This window comes from Helianthus annuus, chromosome 9, assembly GCF_002127325.2.
Source record: "Helianthus annuus cultivar XRQ/B chromosome 9, HanXRQr2.0-SUNRISE, whole genome shotgun sequence".
NCBI lineage: Eukaryota > Viridiplantae > Streptophyta > Magnoliopsida > Asterales > Asteraceae > Helianthus > Helianthus annuus.
This window is the reverse complement of record NC_035441.2, coordinates 21,173,775-21,192,979: the sequence shown is the minus strand read 5'-3', so window position 1 is coordinate 21,192,979 and position 19,205 is coordinate 21,173,775. Positions and strand designations below refer to the sequence as shown.

At 36.4% G+C, this 19,205-nt stretch overlaps 1 protein-coding gene across 4 annotated transcripts; it reads right to left on the bottom strand.

The window, feature by feature from the left end:
* Positions 1-798: 798 nt before the first annotated feature.
* On the bottom strand, positions 799-6,578 carry LOC110877287 (methyl-CpG-binding domain-containing protein 10). Of its 4 annotated transcripts, XM_035977361.1 has the most exons (4): positions 6,500-6,578; positions 6,244-6,336; positions 1,559-1,994; positions 799-1,504 (listed from the first exon to the last, which is right to left on the bottom strand). In XM_035977361.1, the coding sequence occupies exons 2-4, from the start codon at positions 6,313-6,315 to the stop codon at positions 1,083-1,085; spliced, it is 930 nt and encodes a 309-aa protein (XP_035833254.1). In that variant the 5' UTR covers positions 6,316-6,336; positions 6,500-6,578; the 3' UTR covers positions 799-1,082. The 4 variants fall into 4 exon arrangements, with proteins under 4 accessions (XP_035833254.1, XP_021981130.1, XP_021981133.1 ...); XM_022125438.2 differs by having other exon boundaries at positions 799-1,994; XM_022125441.1 differs by having other exon boundaries at positions 799-1,994; positions 6,244-6,315; positions 6,500-6,572.
* Between the last annotated feature and the right edge of the window lie 12,627 nt (positions 6,579-19,205).

Genomic DNA, 19,205 nt, shown 5'->3' with positions numbered 1-19,205 from the left:
AAATATGGGTTAGAAAACATTACCAGAAGAGAATATAAAATCGATTCGAAAGTAGAATGCTTGATTGTCATGGGTTTGATGAAGAGAGGATTTGATGAAAAGAGGGGAATGGCTAGGGTTTGATGAAGAGCAGAGAGGTTCAGATCTAAGGTTTTTTACAAAAGAAATGTAGATGCGTAAAAAATTGAGAGGAGTATTACATCCGTATCCCGCTCAAATCAATATTGAGAGGAGTATTAAGTTGCCAGGTGGCAATTAGTAGATTAAAATCATGCCAAGTGGTACCAAAGTGTTTTGTTTTAATATAGATAATAGATTATGCATTTAAGATCAACTTTCTTCTAACAATAGCCGTAGCCAAGTCTGACTACCCAGCGAGGGCCCGGTTAAAACAACGTAAGTCTGGGCAGATCTAGGTTAGGGTCCCCGATTTGGGGATGTGAATAACCTTATAAGTTCACCTTTCACAAAAAAAAATAATAATTCATTAGTAATGATCCCTTTTAAAAAATATAAAAAGAACCGAGGTGACCCAAATTGACATATTTTAACCCGCCTTTTTAAACCTATTTACATGGTTGCAAAAGTCATCAGACGCTCCCTAGTCGGATTTTAGAGTACTCGGCCTATGCAGAGATTACTCAAGGAGTAATCAGCCTAGGCGAACAGTACTTAGGCCTCGACAGCCTACCTTGTAGCGAGTACTCGAAGAGTACTCAAAGTCTAGACGGAACTTTTACAACCATGCCTATTTACAACCACCAAAACATATGCAACAAAACATTAAGGCTTTAAAGCTACTGGCAACACCACAACATAAAGGCAGCTTCTCATAGTACATAATAAACATATATCATCTCTGCATAACCTACAATTAACCTTAACTGCAACTACAGACACCACAAAACATCAAATATCAACAATCTCTTACGTCGTCTCGATCGAATGCATTACAACCCTGCTAAAAAAGACTCCAATAGATACAGAAAGTCGAACGGAAATCAGATAAGACTGTTAAAAAGATCAACAAACAGCCGCCACAAGTTACTCCATCTTTACCTAATCAGCTAGCGGCTTCAACCTCACTGACCCACCACATGACAACCGTTCACCACCACGCTTTCTCCTTCCGCTTCCACCTTTTTCTCGGAAACATTGTCGAAATTACCCTTTTGCCCTTCAGCTCCGCCATCTTTCTCAGCCTCGGTAACTAGTGTTGGCTCCGCACCATGGGTTTCTCCTTCGTTGTTTTGACCATCGACGATTTTCTCTTCGTTCACCTCTGGCAGGGGTATTTTCGGGATTTCACACACCTCGCTCACTTCTTGAACGGGCTTACTTTCTTCACCGTCAGCATTCGTTTCACTCTTCTCGGTTTTCTCCGGTTCACGGGTTTCGCCTTCGTTATTTTGACCGTCGGATATTTTCTCGTCATTCACCTCTGACAGGGGTACTTTCGGGATTTCACTCGCTTCATTCACCTCTTCTACGGGCTTAACTTCACCATCTACAATAGCTTCATCCTTGTCAGTTTTCTCTTCTATGGGCTTAACTTCACCATCTACAATTGCTTCATCCTTCTCGGTTTTCTCCGTTTCTTCTTTTCCCTCGGTTTCTTTAGGGGCATTATCGTCTTTTCCATCATCTTTCTCTTCCTTTTCAGCTTCCTTCATTTCGACATCAATGTCAGTGATTACTTCAGGGGCCTCTTCTTCTTTCTCCTTTTTACCCTTCTTTCCACTTGACGACTTTCGAGACCGTTTCTTAACGGGCTCGGTTTCCGAAGGTGGCGGCGTTGTCTTCACCTTCTCACTGATTCTTGATGACCGCCTCGGCGTTTCGCCAGTTCCCCAATCAAATTCAGAGGCCTTGGGCCCGCCCGGGTGTGCTTTCAGGTACTGCTCCAGCTGCTTTCGGGTGGTTATTTCTTCACCTGTTGGTGCGGTGAACACGATTTCGTTCTTCTTCGGGGTCCCAGGTTCCTTTGGCAGAAACTACACGTAAAACCGTTGATTAGAAGCGGGTTAAGGCATTTGAATTAAACTGTGTGTGCCTATTGAGCATTCGAGCCATTCAACCCATTCCCAATTAAGCTAATTCATTAACTTGACCCGTTTAAGATAAAAAAACATATCCCAAATCGACCCGTTTATCTATAAGCGGTCAAAATTGTCACCTCTACAGATTTGCCAAAAAAAACTCATTGCAATACAGCGCGAAGGGTAAAGGGGTCTTTTCGCGTTACGGAAATTATAGAAATGCAAGTAGATCGCCCTTAAAAGAAACAAAGAAAACTAAACAAAATTATATTATAATAAAAAAAGAGTTAATTACTGTTTTCGTCCCCATGGTTTGTCAAAAATCACTATTTCAGTCCATTAGTTTAAAAATTGCGATTTCAGTCCCTGTGGTTTCACTTTCGTAACCATTTCAGTCCCTGTACTTAACAGAATAATGGATTGAAATGGTTACGAAAGTGAAACCACAGGGACTGAAATCGCAATTTTTAAACTAATGGACTGAAATAGTGATTTTTGACAAACCATGGGGACGAAAACAGTAATTAACTCTAAAAAAATAAAGAAATTCATAACAGACATGCAACAAATCAAAATCAAGCAATTCTATTGCGATCGTTCTTATATGTCCCAAAACTCCCATTTAAGAAGAAAAAATAAAGAACATGTGTCGAGCAAAGTCGATTTATCAAAAGTTATTTTGATTGAATCCTTACAAAAGAGGAACCGTTGTGTTAAGTTCCATCTTTTGTTTTTTTGAACGATAAAGCTAACTTAAAAAGTAGGGTTGATTGCTTAAAAAGGTAACCAACAACGGCCCAAATCTTAATTCGGGTTAAACTAACTTTGTTTTAACCAATACAAACCTAAGAGGTAATGATACATCATCGGCCACGGGCCACGTCAGCATTTTTTCACCTTTTTAACAATCCAAACTTTTGGAAGTTTTGAGCGTTTTTGTGGGTGCGAAAAAGTTGGTTATCCGAACTAAAAAGAGAACCAGAGTTGATAACTTTTTAATGCAATTAACCCCAAAAGTTCTACTTGATGAAATGAAACCTTAACCTGTTGTTTTGCACAATTAAAAGTGCTAATAACTTATCGTATATTAGTGGAAAATGGAAATACGAAAAACTAAAAAAACATAAATTTCACCATATCTGCCACTTATAATATAAACTCTTTTTAACCTTTACATCACAAAATTAAGCAACAATACAAACAAAAGAGTAAAGACTGCAATAAAACTGTTGTACAACATATCATAGTTGTCGATAGCGAATAGCGACAAGGCACCTATAGGCTACGTAGCGAATAGCGACGGCTATTTTATAAATAGTGATTACACTAGAAAAAGAATTTTGAAAATTTTTATATGTATATTAAATCAAAATACCCTTGTATATATGCTATTTTACATGTATGTTTAACAAAAACCTATAAATTCCAGCTATTTTATAGCTATATCTAATTGCTATTTACATCAAAAAAAACCGCTATCTTCGCTATTTATCAATTATCACTATGAACCATATAGCGACACTACGTCGCATGGCTACATAGCGCGCTATAGCGGTCGCTATAGCCTCTATTAACAAAAATGTAACATATATGTATAGAGCATAGCAAAACGCAAAAACTGAATATTATTATTTCAAATAACAAAACAAGCTAAAATGACCCAATATTCCAAGACCTACAAAATCAAAACATTTATTCCCCAAAACTTGAACTACACCCAGAACTCAGTTCACAAAATTAGGCAACAACATCAGCGAAAGAGTGAAAAAAAAAAAAAAAAAAAAAAAAAAAAAAAAAAAAAAAAAACTCACGGAAGTAAGTATATGTTCTTTAAAACCATGCTTATAACCAATAAAACTTTCAAACTCAAAACCCACCAAATATAAACCACATTATCCCCAAAAGTCCACACTTCAGCAAAATGAACTGAATTCAAACAATTATAGCAGAAATGTAAGTGGGTGTTCGGGATTGCTTATTGAAATGTTTTTAAGCAGATAATCAAACCCAAACACTCTCTTGAAAACTTCTTATTTTAGAAAGACTAAGAACTTAACATAAGCAAATCCCTAACACCCCCTGAGTAGAAGATTTAAAGGAAATTATGCAATTAAACTGTAAACATAGACATATGCAAAACAGCAAAATAAATTACCAAACTTCTTCTAAAAAACGTTCGAAACCTTAACTTTTTAAACCCACCAAAATATGGCTAATTTAAAATTACAAAATTTCTTCTAAAGAATGTCTGAACCCCTAATTTTTAAACCCACCAAAATTATACGATTACTAATTTTCTTCTAAAAACTTTCAAAACCCCAGTTTTTAAACCGACCAAAATTATAGCTAATGAAAATCATCATTTTTTTTCTAGAGAACGTTCGAAACCATAAAGCTAACTATCCCCAAAAGATGAAACTTTTTCAACCTATAACCAAAAACTGAAACTTTTTTGCAAAATTGAAATAAAGCAAGAGCCAAATTCGAGAAACGGAAGCAATAATGTAATTACAAGATCAAAGAAGCACGCTCGAAAACCTTAACTTTAAAAACCCACCAAAACCGAACCAAATTACCCCCAAAAACGAAAACTGTGGCAAGTTTAAACTTCACCCAGACCCCAATTTATAAAACTCAGCATCAGTATAAACAAAAAAATGAAAACAATTCACATCTCACACTTGTAGACAGCACAGAATTCAAACACTCAAAAACCCTAATTTTCAAAACCCACCAAAATCAAATCAAATTACCCCCAAAAACTTCAACTGTAGCAAAATTCATCCAGAACCCATTTCACAAAATACAACATCAATTCAAACAAAAAATTGAAAACAATTAAAAGACTTGCAGACAACACAAAATTCAAACGCTCAAAAAGCCAAATTTTCACAACCCACCTAAATTATACCAAATCAACCCCCCCCCCCCCCCCCAAAAAAAAAAAAAAAAAAAAAAAAAAAAACCCTTAAAACTGTAGCAAAAATAATCTTCACCCAGAACCCAATTCACAAAATTAAACATAAAACTGAAAACAATTCACCTCAATTACACTTGCAGACAGCACAATATTCAAACGCTGAAAATCCCTAATTATCAAAACCCGCCAAGTCGCCAACATCAAACCAAACTACCCCCAAAAACTTCAACTGCAGCAAAATTAAACATCAATTTAACCTGAAAACTGAGAACGATTCACTCAAAAACCCTATTTTTCACAACCCACCAAAACCTAACCCAATAACCCACCTAAAAACTTAAACTTTAGCAAAACTAAACTCCCCCCAGACCCCGATTCACTTACTTAAACATCAATTTAACCAGAAAACCAATAACAATTCACCCAAAATCCCTAATTTTCAAAACCCACCAAAATTAAACCAAATCGTCCCTACAAAACTTTAAGTTTTGCAAAAAACTAAACTTCACCCAAAACCCATTTCACAAAATTAAACATCGTTTAAACAAAAAAAAAAAACAGAAAAAAATTCTCATCAATCAAACTTACAAACAGCACAAAATACAAACTCTCAAAACCCACCAAAATCATACCAAATGACCCCCAAAAACTTGAAAACTGTAGAAAAATTGGACTTCACCCATAACCCAATTCACAGAACTAAACAAAAAACTGAAAACAGTTCACCTCATGTTCACTTGCAGACAACACAAAATCCAAACCCTAAAAAACCCTAATTTCAAAACCCACCAAAATCAAACCAAATTACCCCCAAACACTTCAACTGTAGCAAAACCTAACTCCACCCAGAACCCAATTCACATAATTAAACACCAATTTAAGCAAACAAAAAAAATGAAAATAATTCATTCAAAAACCCTGATTTTTAAAACCCACAAAAACCACCAAATTACCAACAAAAACTTAAACTTTAACAAAATTCAACATTAATTTAACAAGAAAACTGATAAAAAAAAAAAAAAAAAAAAAAAAAACTCACCTCAATCACATTTGCAAACAAGAAAAAATTCAAACCCTCAAAAACCCTAATTTTCAAACCCACAAAAACCAAACAAAATTACCCCCAAAACTTAAAACTTTAACAAAATTAAACCTCACCCAGACCCCAATTCACAAACTTAAACATCAATTTAACCAGGATATGAACCAATTCACCTCAACTATACTTGCAAACAACCCAAAACACAAATGTAAAAACAAATACAAAAAAAAAAGAACACAAACCATTTTCTTCCAGCCAGGAGGTGCAGGAAGCTCCAGAGAAACAACTTCATCATTCACGCCTGAATTCGCCATCTTCAAAACCCAAAAAAAACCCTAAAAAATTAGGAAAAAAAAAACGAAAAACCAAGTTGGTTACACTGAAAATAAAATGGGTGTATGAAATTCAGCAACAAAATATGTTTACAGTTGAGGAAAGAATCGAATTTAGTGAGGAACTTTGTTCCCTTTTGAGAAATTGAAAAGATTTGTGACGAACCTGTTTGTTTCTCTCTCTAGAAATTGGATTTTGTTGTGCGAGAATTTGGGGATTTTGAAACTCAAAATCAGTGGTGAAATAATAGATGTATGGAAATAGTTGCTATTTGGTCCTTGTAGTATGTTTTAAGTGATGTGTTTAGTCCTTGTGTTATTGTTTTGTTGTAGCTTGGGAGAAAAGTTATTTTTTCTCGTCTAAACCCCAAGTATATTTGTTAAAAAATAACAATGATGATTAAGCCATAGCAAATATTATTTAACAAATATCTTAATAACCATTTATTTATTTATATTTTTTGTGTACTAATCTCATGTAAAAAAAGATAATCATTTAGATTTTTAGTAATATGATGCGCAACATCATATAGCGTATAAACCTGTTGAATTGGGATGAACACAGGGGCGGAGGATAAGAGGGGCGGGGAGGGGCGCTCGCCCCCCCCCCTGAATTTTTCGCTCAGTAGTGTTATATATGTAGTTTTCATATAGAAATTTGTGGGTATATACGTTTTCGTCCCCCCCGGTTCTATAGAATTTTTTTGGTATATACGTTTTCGCCCCCTCCCCCCGACCGAAAAATTCAAGCTTCGCCACTGGATGAACAAATGGTACCGGGTATCTAATTTTCCGAACCGACTCGATTTTTGGATCGATTCGGTACCGACATTTAGCGTTTTCGGTACCAGTACGGTATGATACTGGTACCGTACCGGGTATTTTCGATACCGGTACCCATCTTTAAGAATTTTTTATACCAGTATTTTTTGTACTGATACCGATTGATACCGAGCTCATCCTAATGCAGAGTGTTATTAACTTCTTATCATTCCCTTACAAAACAAAAATACTTTGGGTTTAGACTAGCAAAAGTAACTTTTCTCCAAAACTACAATGAAACGATGATACAGGGACTAAGCGCGTCACATATAACATACTACAAGGACCAAAGACTAACTATTTCCATAAGCTATATAAACTATATTCTATTTCACCATTGAGTTTATTTTTTCTTTTCATATATAATCTATGTAACATTTGATTTTTTATGTGATTTATATCCATTTTTTTGTAGTATCTCATCTTTTCAATTTTCTTTCGGTAATAAGAAATCTTTGTGAGGTTATAAAATTTGTTTCTGAAGTACATTAAGTACAAAGTGCGTGAGATTAATACATTTGAATATAATAATCCTTATTCATCGTGAAAGTGAATTCATGGATTTTGTTTTGGTGATTTTTGTGGTTATCCAGTTAAAAACGTGTTTAAAGTAAATACTAAGTACTAACCAAAATTGTATTGTTATAGGTTTTATCTTCATCTTTTTATAAAAAAAAAAAATAAAAAAAACACCTTTATTTTGCTTGAGTTTGAAATTAAGCGGGTGTGTAGATATGGCGATTTGAAATTATATATTTGATTATTGCAATTTGCTTTTTGGAAAAGATGACTTTTATGATTATTAAAAATTTTGAAATATATGCATGCTGTTTGGATAAGGTGACTTTCATGATTATTAAAAAATTTAAAATATATGCATGATAATTTGAAATATATGCATGATAACACTCCTTTATACTTAGTAACTAATTATTTGAAAGGAAAATATTTTCTTTTAATGTCTTCTTTTTTTTTTTTTTTTACAAAGCAATGGCAGGTAGTCGGGCAACAAGTTGCGCCGCCACCCCCTTTTGAATAGAAAAACCAATTCTACTAAATACAAAGTTTGAAACCTTTAGCGACGAAGAATTACTATTAACGACTTTTTGAACCCGGTTCAAAAGTCGCACAGCGTCAGGAGCGAGACCACCAAAGGTATCAAACGCAAACGGGACAAACACATGTTGATTCTCCAGGCAGGCTTTCTCATGTTTTGCCACTTTGCTCGCCTCTGCCTTGAGCACCGCTTGCCCTACGACAAAGCCCTTGTCCTTGAGCCCGACAAGGGGGGAGACTCCAGTTAAATCTACACAAGCGTGTTTCCCCCCTTCCCATCCAAACACAAGGATGTCCGCCGGGCGTAAAGTGGACCTCCCCTCTAAGGGGTCAGTCAGGAAATTTACTGGAGCCTCCTTTTTGGCAGAGATCCCGGCCCGCTTAAGAACATCACATAACACATCTCTCACCAAATCATGCCGATATTTAAACCCTGGTAGCTCTTTACAGTGGATCGCGTGCTCGCCGAAAGAATCCAAACACGCTTTGCGGCATACCGGACATGGCTCGTCAACTGGGAACAAAGGAATCATCAGTCGGTATCTAAGGATAGCACGGTATTCCACTGCCGACATGTGTTGCCCCAAGCCTTCAATAGGTGCGACAGACAGAAAATCTTGAGCATGTGGGGCACGTAGACATTCAAACACAGCTCTTTGCCGAGGGGATAAGACAAACTTCTCTTCAAACCTCTTGACAATTTCACCATATAAGGCATTCGCCAGAATTTTCTGGGATTTAGGAGGGGCGGTGTCTTTAATGTAGAAACCGCCAATATCAAGGTCGGGAAGAGAACTATGCAAAAGGTCCAACGCACTCCTGTAATCGGAGTCTAAAACATCCCCACCACATTCTCGGAGTATGTGGTCTTGTAAACCCCAAGATTGGGCCCTTGAAGCCACGAAAGCATATGAAGAGGCATCCTCGGCCGTACAAATCCCTAAGCCTCCGAACCGGGTCGGGAGAGAAGCCAACCTCCACTGGAGATCTCCAAAAAAAGCACCCCCACAAACAACAATGTCCTCTAATGCTCCCCGGAGGCCTTCATCAAAAACAGAGACAGCTCCCCCGACCAAAGAAGGTTGACACGTTCGAAGACCAAACAGTAATTTAGCAACACCCATACAAGAACGAAGCAAGAGGAGCTCGCTCTGAGGGTCCCGTAGGCGTTTAAGGCACCTCATCAGCTCGACTGCACAGTTCGCTCTTTTAAGAGCCATATTACTAATAAAACCTGCATCACGACTAACGGCACCCCCCAGGAGTTTCACACCCAGCACCGGCCTCCCAATCCCCCGAGGGAATAAGCCCTCCTGAACCTTTACACCATTGCAGGTTGGCCAGAAAACTTCAGTTTTCTTTATATTAAGTTGAAGCCCTAAGGAAGGACCCTCCGCTCTGATGATATCTAAAGCATTAGCCACTTGGGTGGCATCTCCAATAAGCGTTCCGTCATCTAGGTACCAGGCGTGAAATAGAAGTTTGCAGCGATCCCTTATTCGGTGAACAAGGGGGTGTAGAACAAGGGCAAAAAGGAGGGGCCCCAGGGGGTCCCCTTGCTGAACGCCAGTAGTAGACCAAATAAACTCATCCCCCACATATAATCTAGCTGGTTGACCATATAAAAAATCGACCCACGTAGAAATAGAAGGACACCTTTTCCTAACCTCGTACAGTAGGGCTGTCCTATCAACCAAATTAAAAGCGTTCGAAAAATCAACAGTAAGCATAGCAAGAGACCCATCTTGGTGGTACTGATTAAGGAACCTGTTCGCACTATGAAGAACGGCCTCAGCCCCACACGGAATCCCTACCCCAAACTGGAAATCGCCAAGGTATTTGGCTATCTCCTTCCCAACACCTTTCATGGCCACCTTGGAGATCACCCTCCTCCAAATCGACCCAACAGCGATAGGCCTAATCCCATTATCCGGTTTGAGAAGAGGTGTAAGAGGAGCAGAAGCAACAAACTCCGCCAGACTCCTCGGGCACCTCCCCCCCAAGCACAAATTAACCATAGCTGAAGTAGCCCTAAGCAGGCTATCAGCAATCACAGACCCCTCCCCACAAAAAGAATCTAAAAGATGTTGGGCCCTTAAGCCGTCTCTCCCGCACGACGTACCTTTGGGGAAAGATTTAATACACCCGAGCACACAATCGGGCTCCACCACAAGGGGAGACTTAGAAGGCAAGGAGGCAGGCATGGAAGGAGGGGGCACGCATGGGTGCTTAGCCACTAAAGCCTCCAGAGTATTCTTATTGAGAGGGGCGACCCCCGAGGAGCATAAAACCTTAACCGCTGCAGTGAAATGACCATCAGCAACCTTACGTAAACATTGTTTCACATTGGTCCCCCCACACTCATTATCAATCTCAGTGCCCTTTTTGATTCCATCCGTAACCCCCCTCGCGGGTTGATCAAACAATGACTGGACAAGAGTGGCAAAACCCTCACGATCACCCCACTGAGCCAAAGACCGCTGGATGCTAAGGCATTGACCCGTCTTCCTATTGCCCGACCTCTTGTCCTGACGACCAACAGGCTTGAACACCCGCAAGGTGCAACGTGGTAATATCAAAAGTCGAACCCATGCCTCAACAAAATCAGGCATAGCAACCACCTTGTCCAAAGCTGCAGTTAAGACTTGGGCAAAAGCCATACAACAACTAAGGGGGATACTCTTAACAGTCTTGATGGGGAGAGAGAAAACACGGTCAAGCAAAGCAATATCTACACCCAACTCTTCCGGCGAGGTATCAACGTTTTCAGCAACGGGTCTAGTGATGCCAACAATAAAACCCTGTTCATCTCTCTCACCTGGCACAAACCGAATAACCTTATCCTCATGGTGGCACGCCCGACTCAAAGCATGAGGGCACATACACTCACCACATAACCATTGTCCGGACACCCTCAAAGCTTCACAAACAGAGGTAAAAAGATTAAGATCGTCAGCAATTGCACATCTCAAATAATCTTTCCTCTCGTCTGAGCCCAAATGGTGACTCTTGATATGTGCCATTAACCTTGGGAATCCCTTAGCCCCCGCCAAGCCATCGGGGCAACAATGAAACCGTCGGAAAGGACAAGGCCAGAAACCGCTACCATTAGAACCAACCATACCAAAACTAAGTAAGCGTAGTCGACACTTAGATAATGTCGCATACGCCACCACCAATAAAGAAAACCCAACCCAAAAGAAAACGCAGCTGATGGGTCAAAAGGTAATTGAACCGCTACGCTAAAAAAACCCCGAAAAAATCACCTAGGCATTTCGTCGAACACCTTGCGTGCGAAGAAGAAAAACATAAAACTGTTGAACACCCGATCGAATCCTCCAAAACAAGAAAACCTCGAGCGAAAAACCATAGACAACTTTCAAAAGGGTATCGTTCAATTGACTAATTCAAACTGTGAAGCTATTGGTTATGAAAAAAAAGAAACGATGTGATATTGAAAAATAACGGTGTGATTTAAAAATTTTTGGTGTAGTGATGATGTCATTGAACTCACAAAACATCAATATCACATGAGCCCACAGCTGACTTGAACATCACGTGAAGGTTTGAATTTAGATATTGTCGAAGCGGCTCTAAGTCGATACAAGAAAGAGCACATGCGAGGTTTCAACCTCTAGGGTTAGGGTTAGGTACGAGAACAATGTAGAAGACGATTATGGATGGTTTCAGAACAAATCGATGATCAATATGGTCAGTCTCAGACGCGATTTCTTCATTCCGAAAAAAAAAATCAATAGACTTATTTAGACTGTCACATTTTAACTTGTAGTGGATTACCGACTACATCTCATTACAACTATTAAAGTTTAAATATTTATGTCTTGCCATTAGGGCTGTAAACGAATCGAACGAACACGAATAAGACCATGTTCGTGTTCGTTCGTTAAGGAACAAGCTTGTTCTTGAACTGTTCACGAACGCTTACCGAACGAGATTTCTTGTTCGTGTTCGTTCATTAAGGAAACGAACATGTTCATGAACTGTTCACGAACACTTACCATAAATGAACACAAACGACGTTTATGAACACAATATTCATTTTAGAATAAAATCTGCATTTTCATCACAACATTACGAAGAATCCACAAAAAATAAATAAATGAACTCTAACAAATGTTCATGAACATAAATGAACACAAACGACGTTTATGAACACGATATTCATTTTAGAATAAAATCTGCATTTTCATCACAAACATTACGAAGAATCCACAAAAAATAAATAAACACTTAACATAATTATCCGAACAGAGTTGGCGTGATTATCAAAAACATGATAAACACAAAATTAAGAGTTTGTTAAGTCTTAACACAAACTAAAATTGAAATAGTGAAATGAGGGATGTTGTAAGAGGCATTAAAGATAACTAGGGTTTCAAAATTTTAAAAACTAGAAATAATAAAACAAAATACAACATATAATATCTTTAACGAACTAACACAAATAAATATTAACAAGCAAACATAAATGAACTCATTACCGAATGCTCACGAACATAAACGAACACATTACCGAACGTTCACGAACATAAACGAACGAACGCAACCTCTGTTCATGTAGTTAAACGAACGAAATTTCTTGTTCATGTTCGTTCATTTATTAAATGAACGAACATAAACGAACTTCCCGCCGAACGGTTCACAAACTGTTCGCTGAACGTTCGGTTCGTTTATAACCCTACTTGCCATCAATTAAAATGTCAAATAACCAAGTAACTTCAAATAATCCATACATTAAACAAAAACTAAAAATATAAATAATTTTGTTTGTTCGACTAAGGCAATCCTATGTGATTTTCATCCAAACTCGTCAAATCAAACGTGATCACCCCTATCATGTGTAAAAATAGTTTTTGTGTAAACATAAATTGGTGAGTAAATCTTATATTAAATTAAACAATTTTTGTTTAGTTATTATAAAATGGTTAACATGCAATTAAATTGTGATATCATGATCCAATAAATTAACATCAACAATGAATAATTAAATACCAACTAACGTGATAATGTGTATATCTGACAATGCAAAACTGCGACACTATGACAAATGCGAAACTACGAGACTCAAGCCCCGAAGAGAGAATCTATATGTTGTGGAGATACTAGGTAGCCTGTGAATCCACGTGCGTGATGATTTGCGACACAAAGCGGTGAACAAATAAAAAACAAACATAATATAACACATAATTACACATTGAGTTGCATGTATTTGATACTGAAAATAAAGTGAATTAGCGAAACAAGTGACACACGACACTCCCTAAAACAGTTAGTTGTAAAAAGGAAATTGTGAAGATCTACTCAATGTTTGCATTAGCTTTGTTCTGAGAAAAACCGCACGAGAACGAGAACTTCAAGAGATACGAGTTACCCTAGAATAGATAATAACGAAAACACAAACAACCAACACATAAATATACTTTACAATTTAAGTCCTATGGTTTGGGGATTGATTTGTATAGAAATAAAAAAATTATTAATTATTAAATTTTTATTATTCGCATGGTACATCTTGTTTCAATATGGTTTTCTAAATCCCGAAAGATTCGGATGAGATCAAAGATCGTCACCTCTTGGAAGGTTAGAGGATTTCCCCGACAATATACCTTTGCAAATAATTTAAAATTCTCACTTAGACTCGAAATCATTAGAGAACTCGAAATCTCACTTAGAACTCGAAATCATTAGAGAAGTCGAAATCTCACTTAGAACTCGAAATCTATAGACAACTCGAGATCATATAAAAAGGTCAAAATCTCATAAGAATTCAAGATCTCCATTTAACTCGAAATCATTAGTTGACTCGAAAACTCAATCTAACTCGAAAACTCATTATTCTCGTGAACTGTTATTGTGAATTGGAATATAGGTTTTGTAACTTAATGGTTTTGTAAACACTTAAATAAATTTAAATAATTTTCACAAAACTAAATCGCTTAACTTGAATGAGTTTTTTGATGTTTCAATTCTGCCCAAAGGTGATTTGATACATCTATTTTATCGTTCAAGTATAATTTACAAGCTATGTTATTTATGCCTAACAAACATATATGTCTCACTTCTTCCCAAAGGTTATTTGATTCATTCTTGTCTTGCATATCTAACCCTTGCATAACTAACATAATTGTCACACTTATGCCCAAAGGTGATTTGTCAAAATGGAATAAAGGTATTATTAGCAAAATTGATTCTATATGTTAAAATAACGTATGAGATTTGATTGAATTACCTAAGAGTGTTTATAACTAAACGAAATCCTAATATAAACGTTAAGTCACGAAGCATGATTGATTGTCAAAGGTTATACTCAGGAGGAGATAAATTATCAAAGAATCTTCTTACCTTTCTTACAAAAGATATATTGAGGATCATCACTGTTCTAGTAGCTTATAACAATTTAGAGCTACGTTAGACGAACATTAAAACAACTTTTTTGTAATAAAGGCAGCTACCATGTTTTATCGAGCACTACCAGTTCGAGAGGTGCTGTATTACATTTCAATAGAAAATGATTGTTTGTTTATGAAGAAATTGAGGAAACTAAATCTTTGTATTGAATACATTCATGATGCGCTTAAGAATCCTATAACTGAAGGTCGATTACCCATAAGTCTTATTAAACGCGTTTATAATAGGGGGTTAGCTATGACCATGTACAATTGCATACTGTACTATGAATTATTAATTATTAATTTGTCATCACTAGTTTTGATTTTGTATGTCTCTAAGATACGTTTTGCTAGCGTAATGACATATAGACAAATATAAATACAAATCAAATGTTTAAAGGGTTTACTTATAAATTTTGATCATAAGTGTTAGGTTTTGAATTGAGTTTGTATTATGAGTAATGGGGGTCCTGAGTTGCATGATGACTCAACAACTGTATTTCTCTACTACGTGTCCAGGTTTAAAGCTAAAATGAGTATTAACTTATGATCAGACTTATCTAGTACTCATAATAAATTATTACTCCGCTAAGTGGGAGAATGTAAGATTAAATACAGTTTATTATATAATATATGGCCATTACAATCATTTATATAATATTGAATCAAAATATAATTATACCTTAATAATATTAGTTAGTAATTGCTGGTGAACCGTATTAATCTTATTAACTAATAAAGGTTTCCCCTTGGGTTTATTTAAGGAGATGATTAGAGAGGGTTACATGTTAGACAATCACAATAACATCACATATTCGACCTCCTCTCTCTACACTAATCTTGAATTCCTAACCCTTAGAATTCGTAATCACCATTATCAATATACATCCTAAACGGGAACCAGATCAAGCTAAGCTGACTAACATGTCGAACTCTATAGCTACATTTGTATCTAGACTATCTGCTGGTCTGAATGCTGTAACAAGTATTATTTACATGCTTTCTATTACATATTAACATAACTGATCGACAAATTTTATATTGTTGGGATTGAACCCTATCAGAGGAACAGATAATTAAAGCCAAAACTGGATCAGAGCAGTGGATTCAGTATAAGCAGATGTTATGTATACAAGTCTCTCCCCTTGAAAGTGGTTTCAACATCTGATGACCTCCAATCCACTGATCTTTACAACTGCTGATCAAGTCAAAGACTGATAAAGACTAAAGCACTGTTGTGCAATCTACTGCTATGGGACAAGCACTGCTGGTTAAATCAAGTACTGCTGGGTTCACATCAGTGGAAGGATTCAGCAGTAGTTTAGTTTGTGTTTATGTAATGTATTGTATAACAGTTGTTAACATAGAAGTGGTTGTATAGATCAGTTGTTGTAGTTTGTTAGGTTGTTAAGTGTCGCTTTCATGGTGACGTCAGCTTAGATGCTTCAGTGGTTTGATGTACACTATAAATAGAACAGTTTGCTCTGTTCTATTTAAGGAGTTTTCTCCTTCAATTCTATGATCTTGTACGATCAACCATGGAGCTCGAGCTGAGGGGGAGTTTTAGTATGTAAGCATGCATGTAATCTTTTGATTATACTCTTTCGACTCTAATGAGATTCACATGTTTATGAAAACTATTGTTCCCTTGATTGTGTTTACAAAGTTTGTTTTATTTCCGCTGCATTAGATCTCTGTTTTACAATCATTCATAGTTCAATTACTACAAACAAACACAATCATGAAGACCTCAGATCCTAACAATTGGTATCAGAGCAAGGACAGTCAAATTCGATCTAACAATCAATTTGACATAACCGTTCAGCTCAAAATTTATTGATACTAAGGTTGGTCGTATTTGTTGAAAAACAAAAGTAAAGGATAATTACGTTTAAAGTTGGTTATTCGGAAAACTTTTGTAAAACAACCAAGATGTCATTTATCACATAGGATTCACATAACACTGATAATATGATATAAACTACCGATGATTGTTAAAGTTGATAAAATTTAATAATCTCGGTATGGATATAATTTTTCATAGATCTATGAGTGTTTATGATAAAACTATGATTGGTTCCATGATTAACTGTTGCTACGGGTTTATCTCAAGTCATTAAAGACCTATGTTCAGAAAAATGGCAATTATGCCCTTGGTAACGTATGAGAGATGAATAAAACCTTAGAAACAAAATCTTATATGTGAACAACAATTTTTGAAAAAATATTCAAAAATATGCATCAGATATAACCATGGATCAACTCAAAACTATGATAGTGAAATATCAGCATTGTAAAGAGTTTTGAAAATTAGCCCAGATCTCTTGTGAGATAAGGGTGAAATTCTACTAAGGTTATATGTTTGTTGTTAGAAAACTAGATCATGAGTAATGTGAAATTTGGCATAAGCATTAGCAAAAATGTCCAAATCTCTCAAGACATTGCTGAAAATGATTTTGGATTGAGTATTCTTTCCCTGAAAACCTCCAAGTAAAAGTCTCAACACTTTTCAATGGAAAGGGTAAAAAGGGAAAGAAGAAATATTACAAAAACTCTTAAATGTGTTTATCTCAAAACTTTTGAATTCAAAAGAAAAGAGTATAAATCCAAAAACACTTAAGAGTCCATAGGAGATCTACATATTTGGTCAAACATTTGTCATCAAGCAATCATGCAAAATCACTGTATCAGGGAAGTTCAGGTAACAAAGGTATCCCCAGTCATATATTGATAAAGATGTTTAGGCTAAAGTTTCAGAAATTCTTCACAAGGTAATAAAGTTCACAAAGAATTTTTAAAATCATTGTGAACAGGCTTCAAATATTTGGCTGCACATGTTTAGTCTAAATTTTCAAAAGATTAAAACACAAAAAGTGTGGTCAAAATAAAATGTGATAATCATCTGGGATACTCAACCATGGTCAAAATCTATGAAATGTTTAAAACATGAAGTAGATGTGTGATAAAACCTTGAATACAAAAACATGTAAATTCTCTGCATTAAAATCCCAGCAAACCCTGCAGAGTTGTTTGATCTTGATAAATTTACTTTTGAAAATACTGCTGTCAAGACTAACAATGCAGGTCCATCAAAAGATTCACCATCAGACTATGGGTATGAAGTCATCATTCCTCAACAAAAGTCTGTCTCCATGGGAAGAGCAGCAGATGTTCAAAACAGCTGTCAAAGCTTAACCACTACTACCTCAACAGTTGTTGATCAAAGTAGCTCTTTAACCCCTGCTTCAACATCATCAAACACTGTTGATAGTCCTCCATCAGTGGACAAAAGTCAACATGTTTTCACACCAGTACCACCAATTCCTCCACCTCCACTTGAAGCCACTGCTGGATCATCAATGTTACCAGCAGTGGTTAGCTCAGATGATTCACATCTGCAATTTCACCTTTTAAATCATCAATCCTCTACAATTCATCCACTTCACCAAACCTTGAAAACATCATTTGAAAAGGGATTCTTATATAAAGATTATCCTAAAACTTTTGTCCTCTTCTTGATTTTCTACCAGTCCATCAACAAGTCATGTATCATTAAGGATCTAAAAGACAGAAAGTTGGGTGTTTGTCATGTAAGAGGAGCTCCAACAGTTTAGAGAAAGCGAAGTTTGAGAACTTATACCACTACCAAAGGATGAGAGTCAAATTGGTAAAAAGTGGGTCTTTAAAGAACAGTGCATATGTTGGAGCTTGGTTGTCAAGGCTCCTTTTATTCAAACTAAGCACTAACAGCAGATATTGTCATAACCACTGACTGAAGAATATTATAATGCTGTGGCAAGCTGAAAAGTCCAGATATTTTAGTCACCTCAAAATATGTTATTGAATTTTGATGTGTTGGCTCAAAAGACTTCTTTTATCCAGGACAGTCAAGTAGCTGAAATATATCATCAAAGATTCAATATCTCATTAATTCATCATTAATCATCATCAGATATCACTTTGTGAGGGATTGCTATAAAAAAAAGGTTTGATTCTTCTGTCTCATGGTTCAACTAAAGGTCAAGTGGAAGATGTGCTAACTTAAAACATTAGTTATATCTTCCCTTGGAAAGTTGATTTCTAAGTTTGGCATGCTAAACATGGAATAACAGGCAAAATCATGTTTTTCTATGAATAAAAGCATTAAAATTTTTTCAGAAAATCAAAAATCCATCCTTAAAAATAGCTAAAAATGAACGTTTCATTAAATCCTTAAAAGTCTGCCATAACCACTGTTTTAGCTCAATCATCTGTTTCTTAAAATTTATCCACTGCTAAAAGTCAACCTCTGTTTTCCTATTTTCATTGACAAATACTGTTGTCATACATCAGTGCTTCTATCCACTGATAAAGGCTATCGACTGATAGTTAAAGTCACCCACTGTTTTCATTTTCCTTTATAAACCACTGGTACTGCTCCATCAGTGGTTTCCTAAACAACTGTCATCCATTTCCATCAGAGGTTGTCACGTGGACAGCATTTTGACCATCAGATCTTTGTAACCGCTGCCACGTCAGCATTCACTTTTTCCTCTATAAAACCCCCTTAAAAACCCCCAAACAGGGTTTTACTGTCGAATCGAA